The sequence below is a fragment of the Heptranchias perlo genome, chromosome 30 (genome assembly GCF_035084215.1).
Source record: "Heptranchias perlo isolate sHepPer1 chromosome 30, sHepPer1.hap1, whole genome shotgun sequence".
In the NCBI taxonomy this organism is placed as follows: domain Eukaryota; kingdom Metazoa; phylum Chordata; class Chondrichthyes; order Hexanchiformes; family Hexanchidae; genus Heptranchias; species Heptranchias perlo.
Genome location: NC_090354.1, coordinates 81,222 through 105,868, shown reverse-complemented (window position 1 = coordinate 105,868; position 24,647 = coordinate 81,222). Strand labels below are relative to the sequence as shown.

The window sequence follows — 24,647 nt, the reverse complement described above, 5'->3', positions numbered from 1 at the left end:
GAGGGAGGGAGGAGGACCAGGACTGAGGGAGGGAGGGAGGAGGACCAGGACTGAGGGAGGGAGGGAGGAGGACCAGGACTGAGGGAGGGAGGGAGGAGGACCAGGACTGAGGGAGGGAGGGAGGAGGACCAGGACTGAGGGAGGGAGGGAGGGAGGGAGGGAGGACCATGACTGAGGGAGGGAGGACCATGACTGAGGGAGGGAGGGAGCAGGACCAGGACAGAGGGAGCAGGACCAGGACAGAGGGAGCAGGACCAGGACTGAGGGAGCAGGACCAGGACTGAGGGAGCAGGACCAGGACTGAGGGAGCAGGACCAGGACTGAGGGAGCAGGACCAGGACTGAGGGAGCAGGACCAGGACTGAGGGAGCAGGACCAGGACTGAGGGAGCAGGACCAGGACTGAGGGAGCAGGACCAGGACTGAGGGAGCAGGACCAGGACTGAGGGAGCAGGACCAGGACTGAGGGAGCAGGACCAGGACTGAGGGAGCAGGACCAGGACTGAGGGAGCAGGACCAGGACTGAGGGAGCAGGACCAGGACTGAGGGAGCAGGACCAGGACTGAGGGAGCAGGACCAGGACTGAGGGAGCAGGACCAGGACTGAGGGAGCAGGACCAGGACTGAGGGAGCAGGACCAGGACTGAGGGAGCAGGACCAGGACTGAGGGAGCAGGACCAGGACTGAGGGAGCAGGACCAGGACTGAGGGAGCAGGACCAGGACTGAGGGAGCAGGACCAGGACTGAGGGAGCAGGACCAGGACTGAGGGAGCAGGACCAGGACTGAGGGAGCAGGACCAGGACTGAGGGAGCAGGACCAGGACTGAGGGAGCAGGACCAGGACTGAGGGAGCAGGACCAGGACTGAGGGAGCAGGACCAGGACTGAGGGAGCAGGACCAGGACTGAGGGAGCAGGACCAGGACTGAGGGAGCAGGACCAGGACTGAGGGAGCAGGACCAGGACTGAGGGAGCAGGACCAGGACTGAGGGAGCAGGACCAGGACTGAGGGAGCAGGACCAGGACTGAGGGAGCAGGACCAGGACTGAGGGAGCAGGACCAGGACTGAGGGAGCAGGACCAGGACTGAGGGAGCAGGACCAGGACTGAGGGAGCAGGACCAGGACTGAGGGAGCAGGACCAGGACTGAGGGAGCAGGACCAGGACTGAGGGAGCAGGACCAGGACTGAGGGAGCAGGACCAGGACTGAGGGAGCAGGACCAGGACTGAGGGAGCAGGACCAGGACTGAGGGAGCAGGACCAGGACTGAGGGAGCAGGACCAGGACTGAGGGAGCAGGACCAGGACTGAGGGAGCAGGACCAGGACTGAGGGAGCAGGACCAGGACTGAGGGAGCAGGACCAGGACTGAGGGAGCAGGACCAGGACTGAGGGAGCAGGACCAGGACTGAGGGAGCAGGACCAGGACTGAGGGAGCAGGACCAGGACTGAGGGAGCAGGACCAGGACTGAGGGAGCAGGACCAGGACTGAGGGAGCAGGACCAGGACTGAGGGAGCAGGACCAGGACTGAGGGAGCAGGACCAGGACTGAGGGAGCAGGACCAGGACTGAGGGAGCAGGACCAGGACTGAGGGAGCAGGACCAGGACTGAGGGAGCAGGACCAGGACTGAGGGAGCAGGACCAGGACTGAGGGAGCAGGACCAGGACTGAGGGAGCAGGACCAGGACTGAGGGAGCAGGACCAGGACTGAGGGAGCAGGACCAGGACTGAGGGAGCAGGACCAGGACTGAGGGAGCAGGACCAGGACTGAGGGAGCAGGACCAGGACTGAGGGAGCAGGACCAGGACTGAGGGAGCAGGACCAGGACTGAGGGAGCAGGACCAGGACTGAGGGAGCAGGACCAGGACTGAGGGAGCAGGACCAGGACTGAGGGAGCAGGACCAGGACTGAGGGAGCAGGACCAGGACTGAGGGAGCAGGACCAGGACTGAGGGAGCAGGACCAGGACTGAGGGAGCAGGACCAGGACTGAGGGAGCAGGACCAGGACTGAGGGAGCAGGACCAGGACTGAGGGAGCAGGACCAGGACTGAGGGAGCAGGACCAGGACTGAGGGAGCAGGACCAGGACGGAGGGAGCAGGACCAGGACGGAGGGAGCAGGACCAGGACGGAGGGAGCAGGACCAGGACGGAGGGAGCAGGACCAGGACGGAGGGAGCAGGACCAGGACGGAGGGAGCAGGACCAGGACGGAGGGAGCAGGACCAGGACGGAGGGAGCAGGACCAGGACGGAGGGAGCAGGACCAGGACGGAGGGAGCAGGACCAGGACGGAGGGAGCAGGACCAGGACGGAGGGAGCAGGACCAGGACGGAGGGAGCAGGACCAGGACGGAGGGAGCAGGACCAGGACGGAGGGAGCAGGACCAGGACGGAGGGAGCAGGACCAGGACGGAGGGAGCAGGACCAGGACGGAGGGAGCAGGACCAGGACGGAGGGAGCAGGACCAGGACGGAGGGAGCAGGACCAGGACGGAGGGAGCAGGACCAGGACGGAGGGAGCAGGACCAGGACGGAGGGAGCAGGACCAGGACGGAGGGAGCAGGACCAGGACGGAGGGAGCAGGACCAGGACGGAGGGAGCAGGACCAGGACGGAGGGAGCAGGACCAGGACGGAGGGAGCAGGACCAGGACGGAGGGAGCAGGACCAGGACGGAGGGAGCAGGACCAGGACGGAGGGAGCAGGACCAGGACGGAGGGAGCAGGACCAGGACGGAGGGAGCAGGACCAGGACGGAGGGAGCAGGACCAGGACGGAGGGAGCAGGACCAGGACGGAGGGAGCAGGACCAGGACGGAGGGAGCAGGACCAGGACGGAGGGAGCAGGACCAGGACGGAGGGAGCAGGACCAGGACGGAGGGAGCAGGACCAGGACGGAGGGAGCAGGACCAGGACGGAGGGAGCAGGACCAGGACGGAGGGAGCAGGACCAGGACGGAGGGAGCAGGACCAGGACGGAGGGAGCAGGACCAGGACGGAGGGAGCAGGACCAGGACGGAGGGAGCAGGACCAGGACGGAGGGAGCAGGACCAGGACGGAGGGAGCAGGACCAGGACGGAGGGAGCAGGACCAGGACGGAGGGAGCAGGACCAGGACGGAGGGAGCAGGACCAGGACGGAGGGAGCAGGACCAGGACGGAGGGAGCAGGACCAGGACGGAGGGAGCAGGACCAGGACGGAGGGAGCAGGACCAGGACGGAGGGAGCAGGACCAGGACGGAGGGAGCAGGACCAGGACGGAGGGAGCAGGACCAGGACGGAGGGAGCAGGACCAGGACGGAGGGAGCAGGACCAGGACGGAGGGAGCAGGACCAGGACGGAGGGAGCAGGACCAGGACGGAGGGAGCAGGACCAGGACGGAGGGAGCAGGACCAGGACGGAGGGAGCAGGACCAGGACGGAGGGAGCAGGACCAGGACGGAGGGAGCAGGACCAGGACGGAGGGAGCAGGACCAGGACGGAGGGAGCAGGACCAGGACGGAGGGGAGCAGGACCAGGACGGAGGGAGCAGGACCAGGACGGAGGGAGCAGGACCAGGACGGAGGGAGCAGGACCAGGACGGAGGGAGCAGGACCAGGACGGAGGGAGCAGGACCAGGACGGAGGGAGCAGGACCAGGACGGAGGGAGCAGGACCAGGACGGAGGGAGCAGGACCAGGACGGAGGGAGCAGGACCAGGACGGAGGGAGCAGGACCAGGACGGAGGGAGCAGGACCAGGACGGAGGGAGCAGGACCAGGACGGAGGGTGCAGGACCAGGACGGAGGGTGCAGGACCAGGACGGAGGGTGCAGGACCAGGACGGAGGGAGCAGGACCAGGACGGAGGGAGCAGGACCAGGACGGAGGGAGCAGGACCAGGACGGAGGGAGCAGGACCAGGACGGAGGGAGCAGGACCAGGACGGAGGGAGCAGGACCAGGACGGAGGGAGCAGGACCAGGACGGAGGGAGCAGGACCAGGACGGAGGGAGCAGGACCAGGACGGAGGGAGCAGGACCAGGACGGAGGGAGCAGGACCAGGACGGAGGGAGCAGGACCAGACGGACGGAGGGAGGGAGGGAGGAGGGAGGGAGGGAGGCAGGGAGCAGGACCAGGACTGAGGAGGGAGGGAGGCAGGGAGCAGGACCAGGACTGAGGGAGGGAGGGAGGCAGGGAGCAGGACCAGGACTGAGGTAGGAAGGGAGGAGAGCAGGACTGAGGGAGGAAGGGAGGGAGGGAGGAGAGCAGGACTGAGGGAGGAAGGAAGGGAGGGAGGACCAGGACTGAGGGAGGGAGGGAGGGAGGGAGGACCAGGACTGAGGGAGGGAGGGAGGGAGGGAGGGAGGGAGGACCAGGACTGAGGGAGGGAGGGAGGGAGGACCAGGACTGAGGGAGGGAGGGAGGGAGGGAGGGAGGGAGGGAGGACCAGGACTGAGGGAGGGAGGGAGGGAGGGAGGGAGGGAGGACCAGGACTGAGGGAGGGAGGGAGGGAGGGAGGGAGGGAGGACCAGGACTGAGGGAGGGAGGGAGGGAGGACCAGGACTGAGGGAGGGAGGGAGGACCAGGACTGAGGGAGGGAGGGAGGACCAGGACTGAGGGAGGGAGGGAGGACCAGGACTGAGGGAGGGAGGGAGGGAGGACCAGGACTGAGGGAGGGAGGGAGGGAGGACCAGGACTGAGGGAGGGAGGGAGGACCAGGACTGAGGGAGGGAGGGAGGACCAGGACTGAGGGAGGGAGGGAGGACCAGGACTGAGGGAGGGAGGGAGGACCAGGACTGAGGGAGGGAGGGAGGACCAGGACTGAGGGAGGGAGGGAGGACCAGGACTGAGGGAGGGAGGGAGGACCAGGACTGAGGGAGGGAGGGAGGACCAGGACTGAGGGAGGGAGGGAGGACCAGGACTGAGGGAGGGAGGGAGGACCAGGACTGAGGGAGGGAGGGAGGACCAGGACTGAGGGAGGGAGGGAGGACCAGGACTGAGGGAGGGAGAACCAGGACCAGGACTGAGGGAGGGAGAACCAGGACCAGGACTGAGGGAGGGAGAACCAGGACCAGGACTGAGGGAGGGAGAACCAGGACCAGGACTGAGGGAGGGAGAACCAGGACCAGGACTGAGGGAGGGAGAACCAGGACCAGGACTGAGGGAGGGAGAACCAGGACCAGGACTGAGGGAGGGAGAACCAGGACCAGGACTGAGGGAGGGAGGGAGGACCAGGACTGAGGGAGGGAGGGAGGACCAGGACTGAGGGAGGGAGAACCAGGACCTGGACTGAGGGAGGGAGGGAGGACCAGGACCAGGACTGAGGGAGGGAGGGAGGACTAGGACTGAGGGAGGGAGGGAGAGAGACTAGGACTGAGGCAGGGTGGAGGACCAGGACTGAGGGAGGGAGGGAGGGTGGAGGACCAGGACTGAGGGAGGGTGGAGGACCAGGACTGAGGGAGGGAGGAGGACCAGGACTGAGGGAGGGAGGAGGACCAGGACTGAGGGAGGGAGGAGGACCAGGACTGAGGGAGGGAGGAGGACCAGGACTGAGGGAGGGAGGAGGACCAGGACTGAGGGAGGGAGGAGGACCAGGACTGAGGGAGGGAGGAGGACCAGGACTGAGGGAGGGAGGAGGACCAGGACTGAGGGAGGGAGGAGGACCAGGACTGAGGGAGGGAGGAGGACCAGGACTGAGGGAGGGAGGAGGACCAGGACTGAGGGAGGGAGGAGGACCAGGACTGAGGGAGGGAGGAGGACCAGGACTGAGGGAGGGAGGAGGACCAGGACTGAGGGAGGGAGCGAGGGAGGAGGACTAGGACTGAGGGAGGGAGGGAGGAGGACCAGGACTGAGGGAGGGAGGGAGGAGGACCAGGACTGAGGGAGGGAGGGAGGAGGACCAGGACTGAGGGAGGGAGGGAGGGGGGAGGACCAGGACTGAGGGAGGGAGGGAGGGGGGAGGACCAGGGACTGAGGGAGGGGGGAGGACCAGGACTGAGGGAGGGAGGGAGGGACCAGGACTGAGGGAGGGGAGGGAGGGAGGGGGGAGGACCAGGACTGAGGGAGGGAGGGAGGGGGGAGGACCAGGACTGAGGGAGGGAGGGAGGGGGGAGGACCAGGACTGAGGGAGGGAGGGAGGAGGACCAGGACTGAGGGAGGGAGGGAGGACCAGGACTGAGGGAGGAGGGAGGACCAGGACTGAGGGAGGGAGGGAGGGAGGGAGGACCAGGACTGAGGGAGGGAGGGAGGGAGGGAGGACCAGGACTGAGGGAGGGAGGAGGGAGGGAGGAGGACAGGGAGGGAAGGAGGGAGGGGGACCAGGATTGAGGGAGGGAGGGAGGGAGGGAGGAGGACCAGGACTGAGGGAGGGAGGGAGGGAGGAGGACCAGGACTGAGGGAGGGAGGGAGGGAGACCAGGACTGAGGGAGGGAGGGAGACCAGGACGGAGGGAGGGAGGGAGACCAGGACTGAGGGAGGGAGGGAGGGAGGGAAACCAGGACTGAGGGAGGGAGGGAGGGAGGGAGACCAGGACTGAGGGAGGGAGGGAGACCAGGACTGAGGGAGGGAGGGAGGGAGGAGGACAGGGAGGGAAGGAGGGAGGAGGACCAGGACTGAGGGAGGGAGGGAGGGAGGAGGACCAGGACTGAGGGAGGGAGGGAGGGAGGAGGACCAGGACTGAGGGAGGGAGGGGAGGGAAACCAGGACGGAGGGAGGGAGGGAGGGAAACCAGGACTGAGGGAGGGAGGGAGGGAGGGAAACCAGGACTGAGGGAGGGAGGGAGGGAGGGAGACCAGGACTGAGGGAGGGAGGGAGGGAGGGAGACCAGGACTGAGGGAGGGAGGGAGGGAGGGAGACCAGGACTGAGGGAGGGAGGGAGGGAGGGAGACCAGGACTGAGGGAGGGAGGGAGGGAGGGAGACCAGGACTGAGGGAGGGAGGGAGGGAGACCAGGACTGAGGGAGGGAGGGAGGGAGACCAGGACTGAGGGAGGGAGGGAGGGAGACCAGGACTGAGGGAGGGAGGGAGGGAGACCAGGACTGAGGGAGGGAGGGAGGGAGACCAGGACTGAGGGAGGGAGGGAGGGAGACCAGGACTGAGGGAGGGAGGGAGGGAGACCAGGACTGAGGGAGGGAGGGAGGGAGACCAGGACTGAGGGAGGGAGGGAGGGAGACCAGGACTGAGGGAGGAGGGAGACCAGGACTGAGGGAGGGAGGGAGGGAGACCAGGACTGAGGGAGGGAGGGAGGGAGACCAGGACTGAGGGAGGGAGGGAGGGAGGGAGGGAGACCAGGACTGAGGGAGGGAGGGAGGGAGGGAGACCAGGACTGAGGGAGGGAGGGAGGGAGACCAGGACTGAGGGAGGGAGGGAGGGAGGACCAGGACTGAGGGAGGGAGGGAGGAGGACCAGGACTGAGGGAGGGAGGGAGGAGGACCAGGACTGAGGGAGGGAGGGAGGGGGGAGGACCAGGACTGAGGGAGGGAGGGAGGGGGGAGGACCAGGACTGAGGGAGGGAGGGAGGGAGGGGGGAGGACCAGGACTGAGGGAGGGAGGGAGGGGGGAGGACCAGGACTGAGGGAGGGAGGGAGGGGGGAGGACCAGGACTGAGGGAGGGAGGGAGGGGGGAGGACCAGGACTGAGGGAGGGAGGGAGGGGGGAGGACCAGGACTGAGGGAGGGAGGGAGGAGGACCAGGACTGAGGGAGGGAGGGAGGACCAGGACTGAGGGAGGGAGGGAGGGAGGGAGGGAGGACCAGGACTGAGGGAGGGAGGGAGGACCAGGACTGAGGGAGGGAGGGAGGGAGGGAGGGAGGACCAGGACTGAGGGAGGGAGGGAGGACCAGGACTGAGGGAGGGAGGGAGGGAGGGAGGAGGACAGGGAGGGAAGGAGGGAGGGGGACCAGGATTGAGGGAGGGAGGGAGGGAGGGAGGAGGACCAGGATTGAGGGATGGAGGGAGGAGGACCAGGACTGAGGGAGGGAGGGAGGGAGGAGGACCAGGACTGAGGGAGGGAGGGAGGGAGACCAGGACTGAGGGAGGGAGGGAGGGAGGGAGGGAGGGAGGGAGACCAGGACTGAGGGAGGGAGGGAGGGAGACCAGGACTGAGGGAGGGAGGGAGGGAGACCAGGACTGAGGGAGGGAGGGAGGGAGACCAGGACTGAGGGAGGGAGGGAGGGAGACCAGGACTGAGGGAGGGAGGGAGGGAGACCAGGACTGAGGGAGGGAGGGAGGGAGACCAGGACTGAGGGAGGGAGGGAGGGAGACCAGGACTGAGGGAGGGAGGGAGGGAGGGAGGGAGACCAGGACTGAGGGAGGGAGGGAGGGAGGGAGGGAGGGGAGGGAGACCAGGACTGAGGGAGGGAGGGAGGGAGGGAGACCAGGACTAAGGGAGTGAGGGAGGGAGACCAGGACTAAGGGAGTGAGGGAGGAGGACCAGGACTGAGGGAGGAGGACCAGGACTGAGGGAGGAGGACCAGGACTGAGGGAGGAGGACCAGGACTGAGGGAGGAGGACCAGGACTGAGGGAGGGAGGGAGGGAGGGAGGGAGGAGGACTAGGACTGAGGGAGGGAGGAGGACTAGGACTGAGGGAGGGAGGGAGGGAGGGCGGGCCAGGACTGAGGGAGGGAGGGCGGGCCAGGACTGAGGGAGGGAGGGCGGGCCAGGACTGAGGGAGGGAGGAGGACCAGGACTGAGGGAGGGAGGAGGACCAGGACTGAGGGAGGGAGGAGGACCAGGACTGAGGGAGGGAGGAGGACCAGGACTGAGGGAGGGAGGAGGACCAGGACTGAGGGAGGGAGGAGGACCAGGACTGAGGGAGGGAGGAGGACCAGGACTGAGGGAGGGAGGAGGACCAGGACTGAGGGAGGGAGGAGGACCAGGACTGAGGGAGGGAGGAGGACCAGGACTGAGGGAGGGAGGAGGACCAGGACTGAGGGAGGGAGGAGGACCAGGACTGAGGGAGGGAGGAGGACCAGGACTGAGGGAGGGAGGAGGACCAGGACTGAGGGAGGGAGGAGGACCAGGACTGAGGGAGGGAGGAGGACCAGGACTGAGGGAGGGAGGAGGACCAGGACTGAGGGAGGGAGGAGGACCAGGACTGAGGGAGGGAGGAGGACCAGGACTGAGGGAGGGAGGAGGACCAGGACTGAGGGAGGGAGGAGGACCAGGACTGAGGGAGGGAGGGAAGGAGGGAGGAGGACCAGGACTGAGGGAGGGAGGGAAGGAGGGAGGAGGACCAGGACTGAGGGAGGAGGACCAGGACTGAGGGAGGAGGACGAGGACTGAGGGAGGAGGACGACCAGGACTGAGGGAGGGAGGGAGGGAGGAGGACGACCAGGACTGAGGGAGGGAGGGAGGGAGGAGGACGACCAGGACTGAGGGAGGGAGGGAGGGAGGAGGACGACCAGGACTGAGGGAGGGAGGGAGGGAGGAGGACGACCAGGACTGAGGGAGGGAGGGAGGGAGGAGGACGACCAGGACTGAGGGAGGGAGGGAGGGAGGAGGACGACCAGGACTGAGGGAGGGAGGGAGGGAGGAGGACGACCAGGACTGAGGGAGGGAGGGAGGGAGGAGGACGACCAGGACTGAGGGAGGGAGGGAGGGAGGAGGACGACCAGGACTGAGGGAGGGAGGGAGGGAGGAGGACGACCAGGACTGAGGGAGGGAGGGAGGGAGGAGGACGACCAGGACTGAGGGAGGGAGGGAGGGAGGAGGACGACCAGGACTGAGGGAGGGAGGGAGGGAGGAGGACGACCAGGACTGAGGGAGGGAGGGAGGGAGGAGGACGACCAGGACTGAGGGAGGGAGGGAGGGAGGAGGGACGACCAGGACTGAGGGAGGGAGGGAGGGAGGAGGACGACCAGGACTGAGGGAGGGAGGAGGACGACCAGGACTGAGGGAGGGAGGAGGACGACCAGGACTGAGGGAGGGAGGAGGACGACCAGGACTGAGGGAGGGAGGGAGGGAGGGAGGGAGGAGGACGACCAGGACTGAGGGAGGGAGGGAGGGAGGGAGGAGACGACCAGGACTGAGGGAGGGAGGGAGGGAGGAGGACGACCAGGACTGAGGGAGGGAGGGAGGGAGGAGGACGACCAGGACTGAGGGAGGGAGGGAGGGAGGAGGACGACCAGGACTGAGGGAGGGAGGGAGGGAGGAGGACGACCAGGACTGAGGGAGGGAGTGAGGGAGGAGGACGACCAGGACTGAGGGAGGGAGTGAGGGAGGAGGACGACCAGGACTGAGGGAGGGAGTGAGGGAGGAGGACGACCAGGACTGAGGGAGGGAGGGAGGGAGGAGGACGACCAGGACTGAGGGAGGGAGGGAGGGAGGAGGACGACCAGGACTGAGGGAGGGAGGGAGGGAGGAGGACGACCAGGACTGAGGGAGGGAGGGAGGGAGGAGGACGACCAGGACTGAGGGAGGGAGGGAGGGAGGAGGACGACCAGGACTGAGGGAGGGAGGGAGGGAGGAGGATGACCAGGACTGAGGGAGGGAGGGACCGGGAGGGAGGAGGACGACCAGGACTGAGGGAGGGAGGAGGACCAGGACTGAGGGAGGGAGGAGGACCAGGACTGAGGGAGGGAGGAGGACCAGGACTGAGGGAGGGAGGAGGACCAGGACTGAGGGAGGGAGGAGGACCAGGACTGAGGGAGTGAGGGAGGGAATGAGGGAGGGAGGGGGACCAGGACTGAGGGAGGGAGGGGGACCAGGACTGAGGGAGGGAGGGGGACCAGGACTGAGGGAGGGAGGGAGGAGGACCAGGACTGAGGGAGGGACGGAGGGAAGGAGAAGGACCAGGACTGAGGGAGGGAGGGACTGAGGGAAGGAGGAGGACCAGGACTGAGGGAGGGAGGGACTGATGGAGGGAGGGAGGGAGGGACGGACTGATGGAGGGAGGCCAGGAGGGAGAGAGGGAGGGAGGGGGACCGGCACTGAGGGAGGGAGGGGGACCGGGAGGGAGGGAGAACAGGACTGAGGGAGGCGGAGCAGGACCGAGGGAGGGAGGGGGGAGGAGGACCAGGACTGAGGGAGGGAGGGAGGGAGGAGGAGCAGGACTGAGGGAGGGAGGGAGGGAGGAGGAGCAGGACTGAGGGAGGGAGGGAGGGAGGAGGACCAGGACTGAGGGAGTGAGGGAGGGAATGAGGGAGTGAGGGGGACCAGGACTGAGGGAGGGAGGGGGACCAGGACTGAGGAGGGAGGGGGACCAGGACTGAGGGAGGGAGGGGGACCAGGACTGAGGGAGGGAGGGGGACCAGGGACTGAGGGAGGGAGGGGGGACCAGGACTGAGGGAGGGAGGGGGACCAGGACTGAGGGAGGGAGGGGGACCAGGACTGAGGGAGGGAGGGGGACCAGGACTGAGGGAGGGAGGGGGACCAGGACTGAGGGAGGGAGGAGAGGGAGGGAGGGGGACCAGGACTGAGGGAGGGAGGGGGACCAGGACTGAGGGAGGGAGGGGGACCAGGACTGAGGGAGGGAGGGGGACCAGGACTGAGGGAGGGAGGGGGACCAGGACTGAGGGAGGGAGGGGGACCAGGACTGAGGGAGGGAGGGGGACCAGGACTGAGGGAGGGAGGGGGACCAGGACTGAGGGAGGGAGGGGGACCAGGACTGAGGGAGGGAGGGGGACCAGGACTGAGGGAGGGAGGGGGACCAGGACTGAGGGAGGGAGGGGGACCAGGACTGAGGGAGGGAGGGAGGGAGGAGGACCAGGACTGAGGGAGGGACGGAGGGAAGGAGAAGGACCAGGACTGAGGGAGGGAGGGACTGAGGGAAGGAGGAGGACCAGGACTCTGAGGGAGGGAGGGACTGATGGAGGGAGGGAGGGACGGACTGATGGAGGGAGGGAGGGAGGAAGGGAGGCCAGGAGGTGAGAGAGGGAGGGAGGGGGACCGGCACTGAGGGAGGGAGGGGGACCGGCACTGAGGGAGGGGGACCGGGAGGGAGGGAGAACAGGACTGAGGGAGGCGGAGCAGGACCGAGGGAGGGAGGGAGGGAGGAGGACCAGGACCGAGGGAGGGAGGGAGGGAGGAGGACCAGGACTGAGGGAGGGAGGGAGGGAGGAGCAGGACTGAGTGAGGGAGGGAGGGAGGAGGAGCAGGACTGAGGGAGGGACGGGAGGGAGGGAGGAGGACAGGACTGAGGGAGGGACGGAGGGAGGGAGGAGGACCAGGACTGAGGAGGGACGGAGGGAGGGAGGAGGACCAGGACTGAGGGAGGGAAGGAGGGAGGGAGGAGGACCAGGACTGAGGGAGGGAGGGAGGAGGAGCAGGACTGAGGGAGGGAGGGAGGAGGAGCAGGGACTGAGGGAGGGAGGGAGGAGGAGCAGGACTGAGGGAGGGAGGGAGGGAGGACCAGGACTGAGGGAGGGGAGGAGGGAGGAGGAGCACCAGGACTAAGGGAGGGAGGGAGGAGGACCAGGACTGAGGAGGAGGGAGGGGACCAGGACTGAGGGAGGGAGGGAGGGGGACCAGGACTGAGGGAGGGAGGGAGGGGGGACCAGACTGAGGGAGGTGAGGGAGGGGGACCAGGACTGAGGGAGGGAGGGAGGGGGACCAGGACTGAGGGAGGGAGGGAGGGGGACCAGGACTGAGGGAGGGAGGGGGGACCAGGACTGAGGAGGAGGGAGGGGGACCAGGACGAGGGAGGAGGAGGGGGACCAGGACTGAGGGAGGGGGACCAGGACTGAGGGAGGGAGGAGGGGACCAGGACTGAGGGAGGAGGGAGGGGGACCAGGACTGAGGGAGGAGGGAGGGGGGACCAGGACTGAGGGAGGGAGGGAGGGGGACCAGGACTGAGGAGGGAGACCAGGACTGAGGGAGGGAGGGAGGAGGTAGGACCAGGACTGAGGGAGGAGGGAGGGAGGAGGGACCAGGACTGAGGGAGGGAGGGAGGGAGGAGGACAGGACTGAGGGAGCGAGGGAGGGAGGAGCACCAGAATTGAGGGAGCGAGGGAGGGAGGAGGACCAGGACTGAGGTAGGGAGAGAGGGAGGGAGGAGGACCATGACTGAGAGAGGGAGGGAGGAGGACCAGGACTGAGAGGAGGGAGGGAGGGAGGGAGACCAGGACTGAGGGGAGGGAGGGAGGGAGGAGGACCAGGACTGAGGGAGCGAGGAGCACCAGGACTGAGGGAGCGAGGGAGGGAGGAGGACCAGGACTGAGGGAGGGACGGAGGGAAGGAGAAGGGACCAGGACTGAGGGAGGGAGGGACTGAGGGAAGGAGGAGGACCAGGACTGAGGGAGGGAGGGACTGATGGAGGGAGGGAGGGACGGACTGATGGAGGGAGGGAGGGAGGAAGGGAGGCCAGGAGGGAGAGAGGGAGGGAGGGGACCGGCACTGAGGGAGGGAGGGGGACCGGCACTGAGGGAGGGGGACCGGGAGGGAGGGAGAACAGGACTGAGGGAGGAGGAGCAGGACCGAGGGAGGGATGGATGGAGGAGGACCAGGACCGAGGGAGGGAGGGAGGGAGGAGGACCAGGACCGAGGGAGGGAGGGAGGGAGGAGGACCAGGACTGAGGGAGGGAGGGAGGGAGGAGCAGGACTGAGTGAGGGAGGGAGGGAGGAGGAGGCAGGACTGAGGGAGGGACGGAGGGAGGGAGGGGACCAGGACTGAGGGAGGGACGGAGGGAGGGAGGAGGACCAGGACTGAGGGAGGGAAGGAGGGAGGGAGGAGGACCAGGACTGAGGGAGGGAGGGAGGAGGAGCAGGACTGAGAGGAGGAGGAGCAGGACTGAGGGAGGGAGGGAGGAGGAGCAGGACTGAGGGAGGGAGGGAGGAGGACCAGGACTGAGGGAGGGAGGGAGGAGGACCAGGACTGAGGGAGGGAGGAGGGGAGGGAGGAGCACCAGGACTAAGGGAGGGAGGGAGGAGGACCAGGACTGAGGGAGGGAGGGAGGGGGACCAGGACTGAGGGAGGGAGGGAGGGGGACCAGGACTGAGGGAGGGAGGGAGGGGGACCAGGACTGAGGGAGGGAGGGAGGGGGACCAGGACTGAGGGAGGGAGGGAGGGGGACCAGGACTGAGGGAGGGAGGGAGGGGGACCAGGACTGAGGGAGGGGGACCAGGACTGAGGGAGGGAGGGAGGGGGACCAGGACTGAGGGAGGGAGGGAGGGGGACCAGGACTGAGGGAGGGAGGGAGGGGGACCAGGACTGAGGGAGGGAGGGAGGGGGACCAGGACTGAGGGAGGGAGACCAGGACTGAGGGAGGGAGGGAGGGAGGAGGACCAGGACTGAGGGAGGGAGGGAGGGAGGAGGACCAGGACTGAGGGAGGGAGGGAGGGAGGAGGACCAGGACTGAGGGAGCGAGGGAGGGAGGAGCACCAGAATTGAGGGAGCGAGGGAGGGAGGAGGACCAGGACTGAGGGAGGGAGAGAGGGAGGGAGGAGGACCATGACTGAGAGAGGGAGGGAGGAGGACCAGGACTGAGAGAGGGAGGGAGGGAGGGAGACCAGGACTGAGGGAGGGAGGGAGGGAGGAGGACCAGGACTGAGGGAGCGAGGAGCACCAGGACTGAGGGAGCGAGGGAGGGAGGAGCACCAGGACTGAGGGAGGGCGGGAGAGAGGGAGGGAGGAGGACCAGGACTGAGGGAGGGAGGGAGGAGGACCAGGACTGAGGGAGGGCGGGGAGAGGGAGGGAGGAGGACCAGGACTGAGGGAGGGAGGGAGGAGGACCAGGACTGAGGGAGGGAGGGAGGAGGACCAGGACTGAGGGAGGGAGAGAGGAGGACCATGACTGAGGGAGGGAGGGAGGAGGACCAGGACTGAGGGAGGGAGGGAGGGGGACCAGGACTGAGGGAGGGAGGGAGGGGGACCAGGACTGAGGGAGGGAGGGAGGGGGACCAGGACTGAGGGAGGGAGGGAGGGGGACCAGGACTGAGGGAGGGAGGGAGGGGGACCAGGACTGAGGGAGGGAGGGAGGGGGACCAGGACTGAGGGAGGGAGGGAGGGGGACCAGGACTGGAGGGAGGGGGGGACCAGGACTGAGGGAGGGAGGGAGGGGGACCAGGACTGAGGGAGGGAGGGAGGGGGACCAGGACTGAGGGAGGGAGGGAGGGGGACCAGGACTGAGGGAGGGAGGGAGGGGGACCAGGACTGAGGGAGGGAGACCAGGACTGAGGGAGGGAGGGAGGGAGGAGGACCAGGACTGAGGGAGGGAGGGAGGAGGACCAGGACTGAGGGAGGGAGGGAGGAGGACCAGGACTGAGGGGAGCGAGGGAGGGAGGAGCACCAGAATTGAGGGAGCGAGGGAGGGAGGAGGACCAGGACTGAGGGAGGGGAGAGAGGGAGGGAGGAGGACCATGACTGAGAGAGGAGGGAGGAAGGAGGACCAGGACTGAGAGAGGGAGGGAGGGAGGGAGACCAGGACTGAGGGAGGGAGGGAGGGAGGAGGACCAGGACTGAGGGAGCGAGGAGCACCAGGACTGAGGGAGCGAGGGAGGGAGGAGCACCAGGACTGAGGGAGGGCGGGAGAGAGGGAGGGAGGAGGACCAGGACTGAGGGAGGGAGGGAGGAGGACCAGGACTGAGGGAGGGCGGGGAGAGGGAGGGAGGAGGACCAGGACTGAGGGAGCGAGGGAGGAGGACCAGGACTGAGGGAGGGAGGGGAGGAGGACCAGGACTGAGGGAGGGAGAGAGGAGGACCATGACTGAGGGAGGGAGGGAGGAGGACCATGACTGGGGGAGAGAGCGAGCGAGGGGGGGGAGAGAGCGAGCGAGGGGGGGGAGAGAGCGAGCGAGGGGGGGGGAGAGAGCGAGCGAGGGGGGGGAGAGAGCGAGCGAGGGGGGGGAGAGAGCGAGCGAGGGGGGGGAGAGAGCGAGCGAGGGGGGGGAGAGAGCGAGCGAGGGGGGGGAGAGAGCGAGCGAGGGGGGGGAGAGAGCGAGCGAGGGGGGGGGAGAGAGCGAGCGAGGGGGGGGAGAGAGCGAGCGAGGGGGGGGGAGAGAGCGAGCGAGGGGGGGGGGAGAGAGCGAGCGAGGGGGGGGAGAGAGCGAGCGAGGGGGGGGAGAGAGCGAGCGAGGGGGGGGAGAGAGCGAGCGAGGGGGGGGAGAGAGCGAGCGAGGGGGGGGAGAGAGCGAGCGAGGGGGGGGGAGAGAGCGAGCGAGGGGGGGGGAGAGAGCGAGCGAGGGGGGGGAGAGAGAGAGCGAGCGAGGGGGGGGGAGAGAGCGAGCGAGGGGGGGGGAGAGAGCGAGCGAGGGGGGGGAGAGAGCGAGCGAGGGGGGGGGAGAGAGCGAGCGAGGGGGGGGAGAGAGCGAGCGAGGGGGGGGAGAGAGCGAGCGAGGGGGGGGAGAGAGCGAGCGAGGGGGGGGGGAGAGAGCGAGCGAGGGGGGGGAGAGAGCGAGCGAGGGGGGGGAGAGAGCGAGCGAGGGGGGGGGAGAGAGCGAGCGAGGGGGGGGAGAGAGCGAGCGAGGGGGGGGGAGAGAGCGAGCGAGGGGGGGGAAGAGAGCGAGCGAGGGGGGGGGAAGAGAGCGAGCGAGGGGGGGGGGAAGAGAGCGAGCGAGGGGGGGGGGAAGAGAGCGAGCGAGGGGGGGGGAAGAGAGCGAGCGAGGGGGGGGGGGAAGAGAGCGAGCGAGGGGGGGGGGAAGAGAGCGAGCGAGGGGGGGGGAGAGAGCGAGCGAGGCGGGGGGAGAGAGCGAGCGAGGGGGGGAGAGAGCGAGCGAGGGGGGGGAGAGAGCGAGCGAGGGGGGGAGAGAGCGAGCGAGGGGGGGGAGAGAGCGAGCGAGGGGGGGAGAGAGCGAGCGAGGGGGGGAGAGAGCGAGCGAGGGGGGGAGAGAGCGAGCGAGGGGGGGAGAGAGCGAGCGAGGGGGGGGGGAGAGAGAAAGCGAGCGAGGGGGGGAGAGAGAGAGCGAGGGGGGACGGACCGGGACTGAGGGAGGGAGGACGGACCGGGACTGAGGGAGGGAGGACGGACCGGGACTGAGGGAGGGAGGACGGACCGGGACTGAGGGAGGGAGGACGGACCGGGACTGAGGGAGGGAGGACGGACCGGGACTGAGGGAGGGAGGACGGACCGGGACTGAGGGAGGGAGGACGGACCGGGACTGAGGGAGGGAGGACGGACCGGGACTGAGGGAGGGAGGACGGACCGGGACTGAGGGAGGGAGGACGGACCGGGACTGAGGGAGGGAGGACGGACCGGGACTGAGGGAGGGAGGACGGACCGGGACTGAGGGAGGGAGGACGGACCGGGACTGAGGGAGGGAGGACGGACCGGGACTGAGGGAGGGAGGACGGACCGGGACTGAGGGAGGGAGGACGGACCGGGACTGAGGGAGGGAGGACGGACCGGGACTGAGGGAGGGAGGACGGACCGGGACTGAGGGAGGGAGGACGGACCGGGACTGAGGGAGGGAGGACGGACCGGGACTGAGGGAGGGAGGACGGACCGGGACTGAGGGAGGGAGGACGGACCGGGACTGAGGGAGGGAGGACGGACCGGGACTGAGGGAGGGAGGACGGACCGGGACTGAGGGAGGGAGGACGGACCGGGACTGAGGGAGGGAGGACGGACCGGGACTGAGGGAGGGAGGACGGACCGGGACTGAGGGAGGGAGGACGGACCGGGACTGAGGGAGGGAGGACGGACCGGGACTGAGGGAGGGAGGACGGACCGGGACTGAGGGAGGGAGGACGGACCGGGACTGAGGGAGGGAGGACGGACCGGGACTGAGGGAGGGAGGACGGACCGGGACTGAGGGAGGGAGGACGGACCGGGACTGAGGGAGGGAGGACGGACCGGGACTGAGGGAGGGAGGACGGACCGGGACTGAGGGAGGGAGGACGGACCGGGACTGAGGGAGGGAGGACGGACCGGGACTGAGGGAGGGAGGACGGACCGGGACTGAGGGAGGGAGGACGGACCGGGACTGAGGGAGGGAGGACGGACCGGGACTGAGGGAGGGAGGACGGACCGGGACTGAGGGAGGGAGGACGGACCGGGACTGAGGGAGGGAGGACGGACCGGGACTGAGGGAGGGAGGACGGACCGGGACTGAGGGAGGGAGGACGGACCGGGACTGAGGGAGGGAGGACGGACCGGGACTGAGGGAGGGAGGACGGACCGGGACTGAGGGAGGGAGGACGGACCGGGACTGAGGGAGGGAGGACGGACCGGGACTGAGGGAGGGAGGACGGACCGGGACTGAGGGAGGGAGGACGGACCGGACTGAGGGAGGGAGGACGGACCGGGACTGAGGGAGGGAGGACGGACCGGGACTGAGGGAGGGAGGACGGACCGGGACTGAGGGAGGGAGGACGGACCGGGACTGAGGGAGGGAGGACGGACCGGGACTGAGGGAGGGAGGACGGACCGGGACTGAGGGAGGGAGGACGGACCGGGACTGAGGGAGGGAGGACGGACCGGGACTGAGGGAGGGAGGACGGACCGGGACTGAGGGAGGGAGGACGGACCGGGACTGAGGGAGGGAGGACGGACCGGGACTGAGGGAGGGAGGACGGACCGGGACTGAGGGAGGGAGGACGGACCGGGACTGAGGGAGGGAGGACGGACCGGGACTGAGGGAGGGAGGACGGACCGGGACTGAGGGAGGGAGGACGGACCGGGACTGAGGGAGGGAGGACGGACCGGGACTGAGGGAGGGAGGACGGACCGGGACTGAGGGAGGGAGGACGGACCGGGACTGAGGGAGGGAGGACGGACCGGGACTGAGGGAGGGAGGACGGACCGGGACTGAGGGAGGGAGGACGGACCGGGACTGAGGGAGGGAGGACGGACCGGGACTGAGGGAGGGAGGACGGACCGGGACTGAGGGAGGGAGGACGGACCGGGACTGAGGGAGGGAGGACGGACCGGGACTGAGGGAGGGAGGACGGACCGGGACTGAGGGAGGGAGGACGGACCGGGACTGAGGGAGGGAGGACGGACCGGGACTGAGGGAGGGAGGACGGACCGGGACTGAGGGAGGGAGGACGGACCGGGACTGAGGGAGGGAGGACGGACCGGGACTGAGGGAGGGAGGACGGACCGGGACTGAGGGAGGGAGGACGGACCGGGACTGAGGGAGGGAGGACGGACCGGGACTGAGGGAGGGAGGACGGACCGGGACTGAGGGAGGGAGGACGGACCGGGACTGAGGGAGGGAGGACGGACCGGGACTGAGGGAGGGAGGACGGACCGGGACTGAGGGAGGGAGGACGGACCGGGGACTGAGGGAGGGAGGACGGACCGGGACTGAGGGAGGGAGGACGGACCGGGACTGAGGGAGGGAGGACGGACCGGGACTGAGGGAGGGAGGACGGACCGGGACTGAGGGAGGGAGGACGGACCGGGACTGAGGGAGGGAGGACGGACCGGGACTGAGGGAGGGAGGACGGACCGGGACTGAGGGAGGGAGGACGGACCGGGACTGAGGGAGGGGAGGACGGACCGGGACTGAGGGAGGGAGGACGGACCGGGACTGAGGGAGGGAGGACGGACCGGGACTGAGGGAGGGAGGACGGACCGGGACTGAGGGAGGGAGGAAGGACCGGGACTGAGGGAGGGAGGAAGGACCGGGACTGAGGGAGGGAGGAAGGACCGGGACTGAGGGAGTGAGGAGGACCAGGACTGAGGGAGTGAGGGAGGGAGGAGGACCAGGACTGAGGGAGGGAGGGAGGAGAGCAGGACCAGGACTGAGGGAGGGAGGGAGGGAGGAGAGCAGGACCAGGACTGAGGGAGGGAAGGAGAGCAGGACCCGAACTGAGGGAGGGAGGGAAGGAGGAGAGCAGGACCCGAACTGAGGGAGGGAGGGAAGGAGGAGAGCAGGACCAGAACTGAGGGAGGGAAGGAGGGAGGGAAGGAAGGAGGGAGGGAAGGAAGGAGGGAGGGAAGGAAGGAGAGCAGGACCAGGACTGAGGGAGGGAAGGAGAGCAGGACCAGGACTGAGAGAGGAAAAGAGGGAGGGAGGAGAGCAGGACCAGGACTGAGGGAGGGAAGGAGGAGAGCAGGACCAGGACTGAGGGAGGGAAGGAGGGAGGGAGGAGAGCAGGACCAGGACTGAGAGAGGGAAGGAGGGAGGGAGGAGAGCAGGACCAGGACTGAGAGAGGAAAGGAGGGAGGGAGGAGAGCAGGACCAGGACTGAGGGAGGGAAGGAGGAGAGCAGGACCAGGACTGAGGGAGGGAAGGAGGGAGGGAGGAGGACCAGGACTGAGGGAGGGAGGGACGGACGAGGTCCAGGACTGAGGGAGGGAGGGAGGGACGGACGAGGTCCAGGACTGAGGGAGGGAGGGAGGGAGGGACGAGGACCAGGACTGAGGGAGGGAGGGAGGGAGGGACGAGGACCAGGACTGAGGGAGGGAGGGAGGGAGGGACGAGGACCAGGACTGAGGGAGGGAGGGAGGGAGGGACGAGGACCAGGACTGAGGGAGGGAGGGACGAGGACCAGGACTGAGGGAGGGAGGGAGGGACGAGGACCAGGACTGAGGGAGGGAGGGAGGGAGGGACGAGGACCAGGACTGAGGGAGGGAGGGAGGGAGGGACGAGGACCAGGACTGAGGGAGGGAGGGAGGGAGGGACGAGGACCAGGACTGAGGGAGGGAGGGAGGGACGAGGACCAGGACTGAGGGAGGGAGGGAGGGACGAGGACCAGGACTGAGGGAGGGAGGGAGGGACGAGGACCAGGACTGAGGGAGGGAGGGAGGGACGAGGACCAGGACTGAGGGAGGGAGGGAGGGACGAGGACCAGGACTGAGGGAGGGAGGGAGGGACGAGGACCAGGACTGAGGGAGGGAGGGAGGGACGAGGACCAGGACTGAGGGAGGGAGGGAGGGAGGAGGACCAGGACTGAGGGAGGGAGGGCGGGACGAGGACCAGGACTGAGGGAGGGAGGGAGGGCGGGACGAGGACCAGGACTGAGGGAGGGAGGAGGACCAGGACTGAGGGAGTGAGGGAGGGAGGAGGACCAGGACTGAGGGAGGGAGGGAGGGAGGGAGGAGGACCAGGACTGAGGGAGGGAGGGAGGGAGGAGAGCAGGACCAGGACTGAGGGAGGGAGGGAGGGAGGGAAGGAGGGAGGGAAGGAAGGAGGGAGGGAAGGAGGGAGGGAAGGAAGGAGGGAAGGAAGGAGAGCAGGACCAGGACTGAGGGAGGGAAGGAGGGAGGGAGGGAAGGAAGGAGGGAGGGAAGGAGGAGAGCAGGACCAGGACTGAGAGAGGAAAAGAGGGAGGGAGGAGAGCAGGACCAGGACTGAGGGAGGGAAGGAGGGAGGGAGGGAAGGAAGGAGGGAGGGAAGGAGGAGAGCAGGACCAGGACTGAGGGAGGGAGGAGAGTAGGACCAGGACCAGGATCGAGGGTGGTGGGGGCAGGCGGCGGGGGGGGGGGGGGGGGGGGTGGGGGAAGAGGAAGTCTGGGGCTGCGGAAATCAGGACCGGGTGGGGGGTTCCCTCGATCCGGGGAAGAGTGTCCGCGAGTGTTGTCGGGGGGGAATAAAATATGAAAAAAATTGGTGCAGCTGAGCTTGTTGGGCCTGGGGAAAGCACTGCTGCTCCTCCAGGCCCACAAGCTGAGCCTTTCTAGCACCTGCCTGTTCGTCTCAGGCCTCCTTACCTCTTTCACAAAGCGTAAAACAGAAAGCCCGGGAATCCCAGCCCCCCGGGGTTGAAATCGGGACGTACAGAAAAATGGAGGCCGAAGCCTCATTGAAAGGTTTTAAGGCCCGACCCGCCTCCTGGGAGCGGGTTGGTCGCCCACCCCGGTGAAAACCAGAAATGGGCGGATTGGAGGCGGGTCTGAAATTTCGGCCATTTTCAATGCCCCTCCGCCCCCAACCCACCCGTTTTTCACTTTTAAAATTGAGCCCCATGTCTCTGTAATGGCTGTTAGATCAAATCCATTTATCTCTATTTGTGCAACTAATTTATCTATTGTGATGAAGCACGATGCGCCTTGGGATGTTTTACAACGTTAAAGGTGCCATGTAAATGCAAGTTGTTGTTGTTACTTACCAAGGCAATGTCCTCAGGGGACCACTGCACTTCCTTCCTACTCACTTTTCCACCTTGATTGATGGTCACCATTTCCAATCCTTATCCTCTTTCTCTGTCTGCCTGTGGGGTGACTATCTCTGGGAACCCCTCTACCTCCAGTATATGACAGAGTGTCTTCTGATGTTACTCAAGCTGAGCAACTTTGAGCTTGAGTTTGTTTGCCCTGGATGCTTAAACCATTCAGGAATTTCCACACCCACCAAGATACCATAACACAGATCGCAACTGTCCTGGCATTGTAACACTTTTACATTTTATCTAAGTCATGCTACATATAATACATAAGCGTTTAAACAATAGTATAGAGGTCTGAGCAGTGAGTCTAACTATGTACGATACTGTGGCTTACCCCAATTTTAGGCAAATTCCCTCCACAATCTCTACATTTGCTCTGCTATTAACACAGACCAGAGATTTCACAGGCTAAAATAACAAATCAAATTTATTTGCAAAATCAGATAGAATTTTAACTAACGGAAAAATAGGCTAATAATAAAATATAAGATGACTGAATTTTATAACAGATCAGCCCTTCACCAGTTGCTAGAACTGGTTCTTTGAATTAAAATAATGACTTGGAATGTAATTAAGTCTCAAGAACAGGCATAATGAAATATAACAGTCCAGACTTCTTATACCCCTTGATAACAGTAAGGTGCTTTGAAACATATCCCACAGGTAGAGTTTTATGTGGAATATGTCAGTCAAATGTTCACAGAGCTCTGTTGTCTGAACAGTCTTTCGAATCTAAAAAGAAATAAATCAGTAGATAGACTTTGCTTTCATTTCAATTTCTTTGAAGGAGGAAACCCAGTCAATTTTAAATATATTTTAAAAATAAAAATACAGTGGTATAACACTGTAGCTTTAGGACAATCCACTATTACTTTCATCCATTTTAACAAAACCACAATAAAGCTAAATTTTAGCTTGACATTACACAATGACGAAAAACGTAAATATTTCCTGTTTCTCAATTAAATAGATCGGACCAATTTATACGGACTATCCCATTAACACCTGCAAAATATTTATACTTAGCACTAAGTTAGTATCCCAAGGCAAATAACCTTCTTTGCAACAAAGAAATCACGGGCCTGCTTTTAGACCTTTTTCAGCAGTTTTTGAATATAGCTGAAATAGGACAAATTTCATAATTCATGATAGATGCACAAGGCATTATTGACTTGTGTGTGCATTACCCACAGAACACATAATGTACCTAGAAATTAACTGAAGATAATATAGTGACAGATGCAATTCATACTCACTATCAAGCAGTTCTCCATCAGACACTCCAATTAACAAACGTTTTCCTGTCAGCAGGCATGACATACTGAGAAGAATCTTGTGAGCAGAATGGAGTCTGTCAAAGGTTCCACCAACCACAACATCACTATAACTCGGAATATTTTCACATAAACTAGACTCCTCCACGTCTGGACAGGAGATGCTCTCCACACCATCTATCCCAGGTGGTAAAAAAATGGTCCTCAAATTCGGTTTGCATGTGTAACAGCCAAGAGTATATTTTTCCAAGCACTGCATAACTAGATTGGATTGGTTTAAATCTGTGACCCTGTAGTCTGTTAAGACCACCTCTGGTGGTTCAGACAACATCTGTACTGTTGAAAATGGCTGCTGAGTTGAACTGTGATTTTTAATATTCGAAAGAACTACCCTGATGTCCAGGCGACTGCACACATTAGAACTTTTTGTATAAAGGTTAGTTAGCAGTTGGGACACCTCACGGTTTGCTGGTATGTACGCTGGTTTGGGTTGTATGTAATTGCCTGCAAGTCCCAATCCTGGATGTAAATGAACATATAAAATATCCTGCACTATCTTAGCAGTTGCTGCCAAAACTGGAGCAATGTGTAACGGAATAAGGTGAAGTGGGGATGTTAGAACAAGAATACCCGTACGAAACATGACCATCACTTCTGTACACGACCCTGAAAGGAAAAGGAAAAGGCAAAAAGTCACAATTAGTTTTGCAGTCTGACAAATGTGTTATTCATTCATTCATTCTCAGGATGTGCGTGTCGCTGATAAGGCTATCCCCAGATGCCCAGAGAAGGTGGTGGTAGAACTTCTTTTTGAACTGCTGGTAGAATATATGATACAGCTGAATGGCTTGTCAACCACGTTGTGTGGGGCTGTAGTCACAAACAGCCCAGACCGAGTAAGGCAAGTATTTCAAGACACCAGGCACTGGACCGGGGGGGGGAACGCAAGGGAGGGAGGGGGGGCGCGGGGCGGGGGAGGGAGGGGGGGGCGCGGGCGGGGAGGGAGGGGGGGCGCGGGCGGGGAGGGAGGGGGGGCGCGGGCGGGGAGGGAGGGGGGGCGCGGGCGGGGAGGGAGGGGGGGCGCGGGCGGGGAGGGAGGGGGGGGCGCGGGCGGGGAGGGAGGGGGGGGCGCGGGCGGGGAGGGAGGGAGGGAGGGGGGGCGCGGGGAGGGAGGGAGGGAGGGGGGGCGCGGGCGGGGAGGGAGGGAGGGGGGGCGCGGGCGGGGAGGGAGGGAGGGAGCGGGCGGGGAGGGAGGGAGGGAGCGGGCAGGGAGGGAGGGAGGGAGCGGGCGGGGAGGGAGGGAGCGGGCGGGGAGGGAGGGAGGGAGCGGGCGGGGAGGGAGGGAGGGAGCGGGCGGGGAGGGAGGGAGGGAGCGGGAGGGAGGGAGGGAGCGGGGCGGGGAGGGAGGGAGGGAGCGGGCGGGGGAGGG

The 24,647-nt window shown here is 66.0% G+C and overlaps 1 protein-coding gene across 2 annotated transcripts in view; it reads right to left on the bottom strand.

Moving 5' to 3' along the window:
- Positions 1-23,904, bottom strand: part of coasy (CoA synthase) — a 121,451-nt gene extending 97,547 nt beyond the window's left edge. The window contains exon 1 of one of the 2 annotated variants that reach the window (XM_067969284.1): positions 23,201-23,904. In XM_067969284.1, the coding sequence (XP_067825385.1) occupies positions 23,201-23,867 (667 nt within the window). In that variant the 5' untranslated portion in view covers positions 23,868-23,904. The remainder of the gene's footprint in view (positions 1-23,200) is intronic. The other variant, XM_067969285.1, reaches the window with a different exon arrangement.
- Positions 23,905-24,647: the final 743 nt, after the last annotated feature.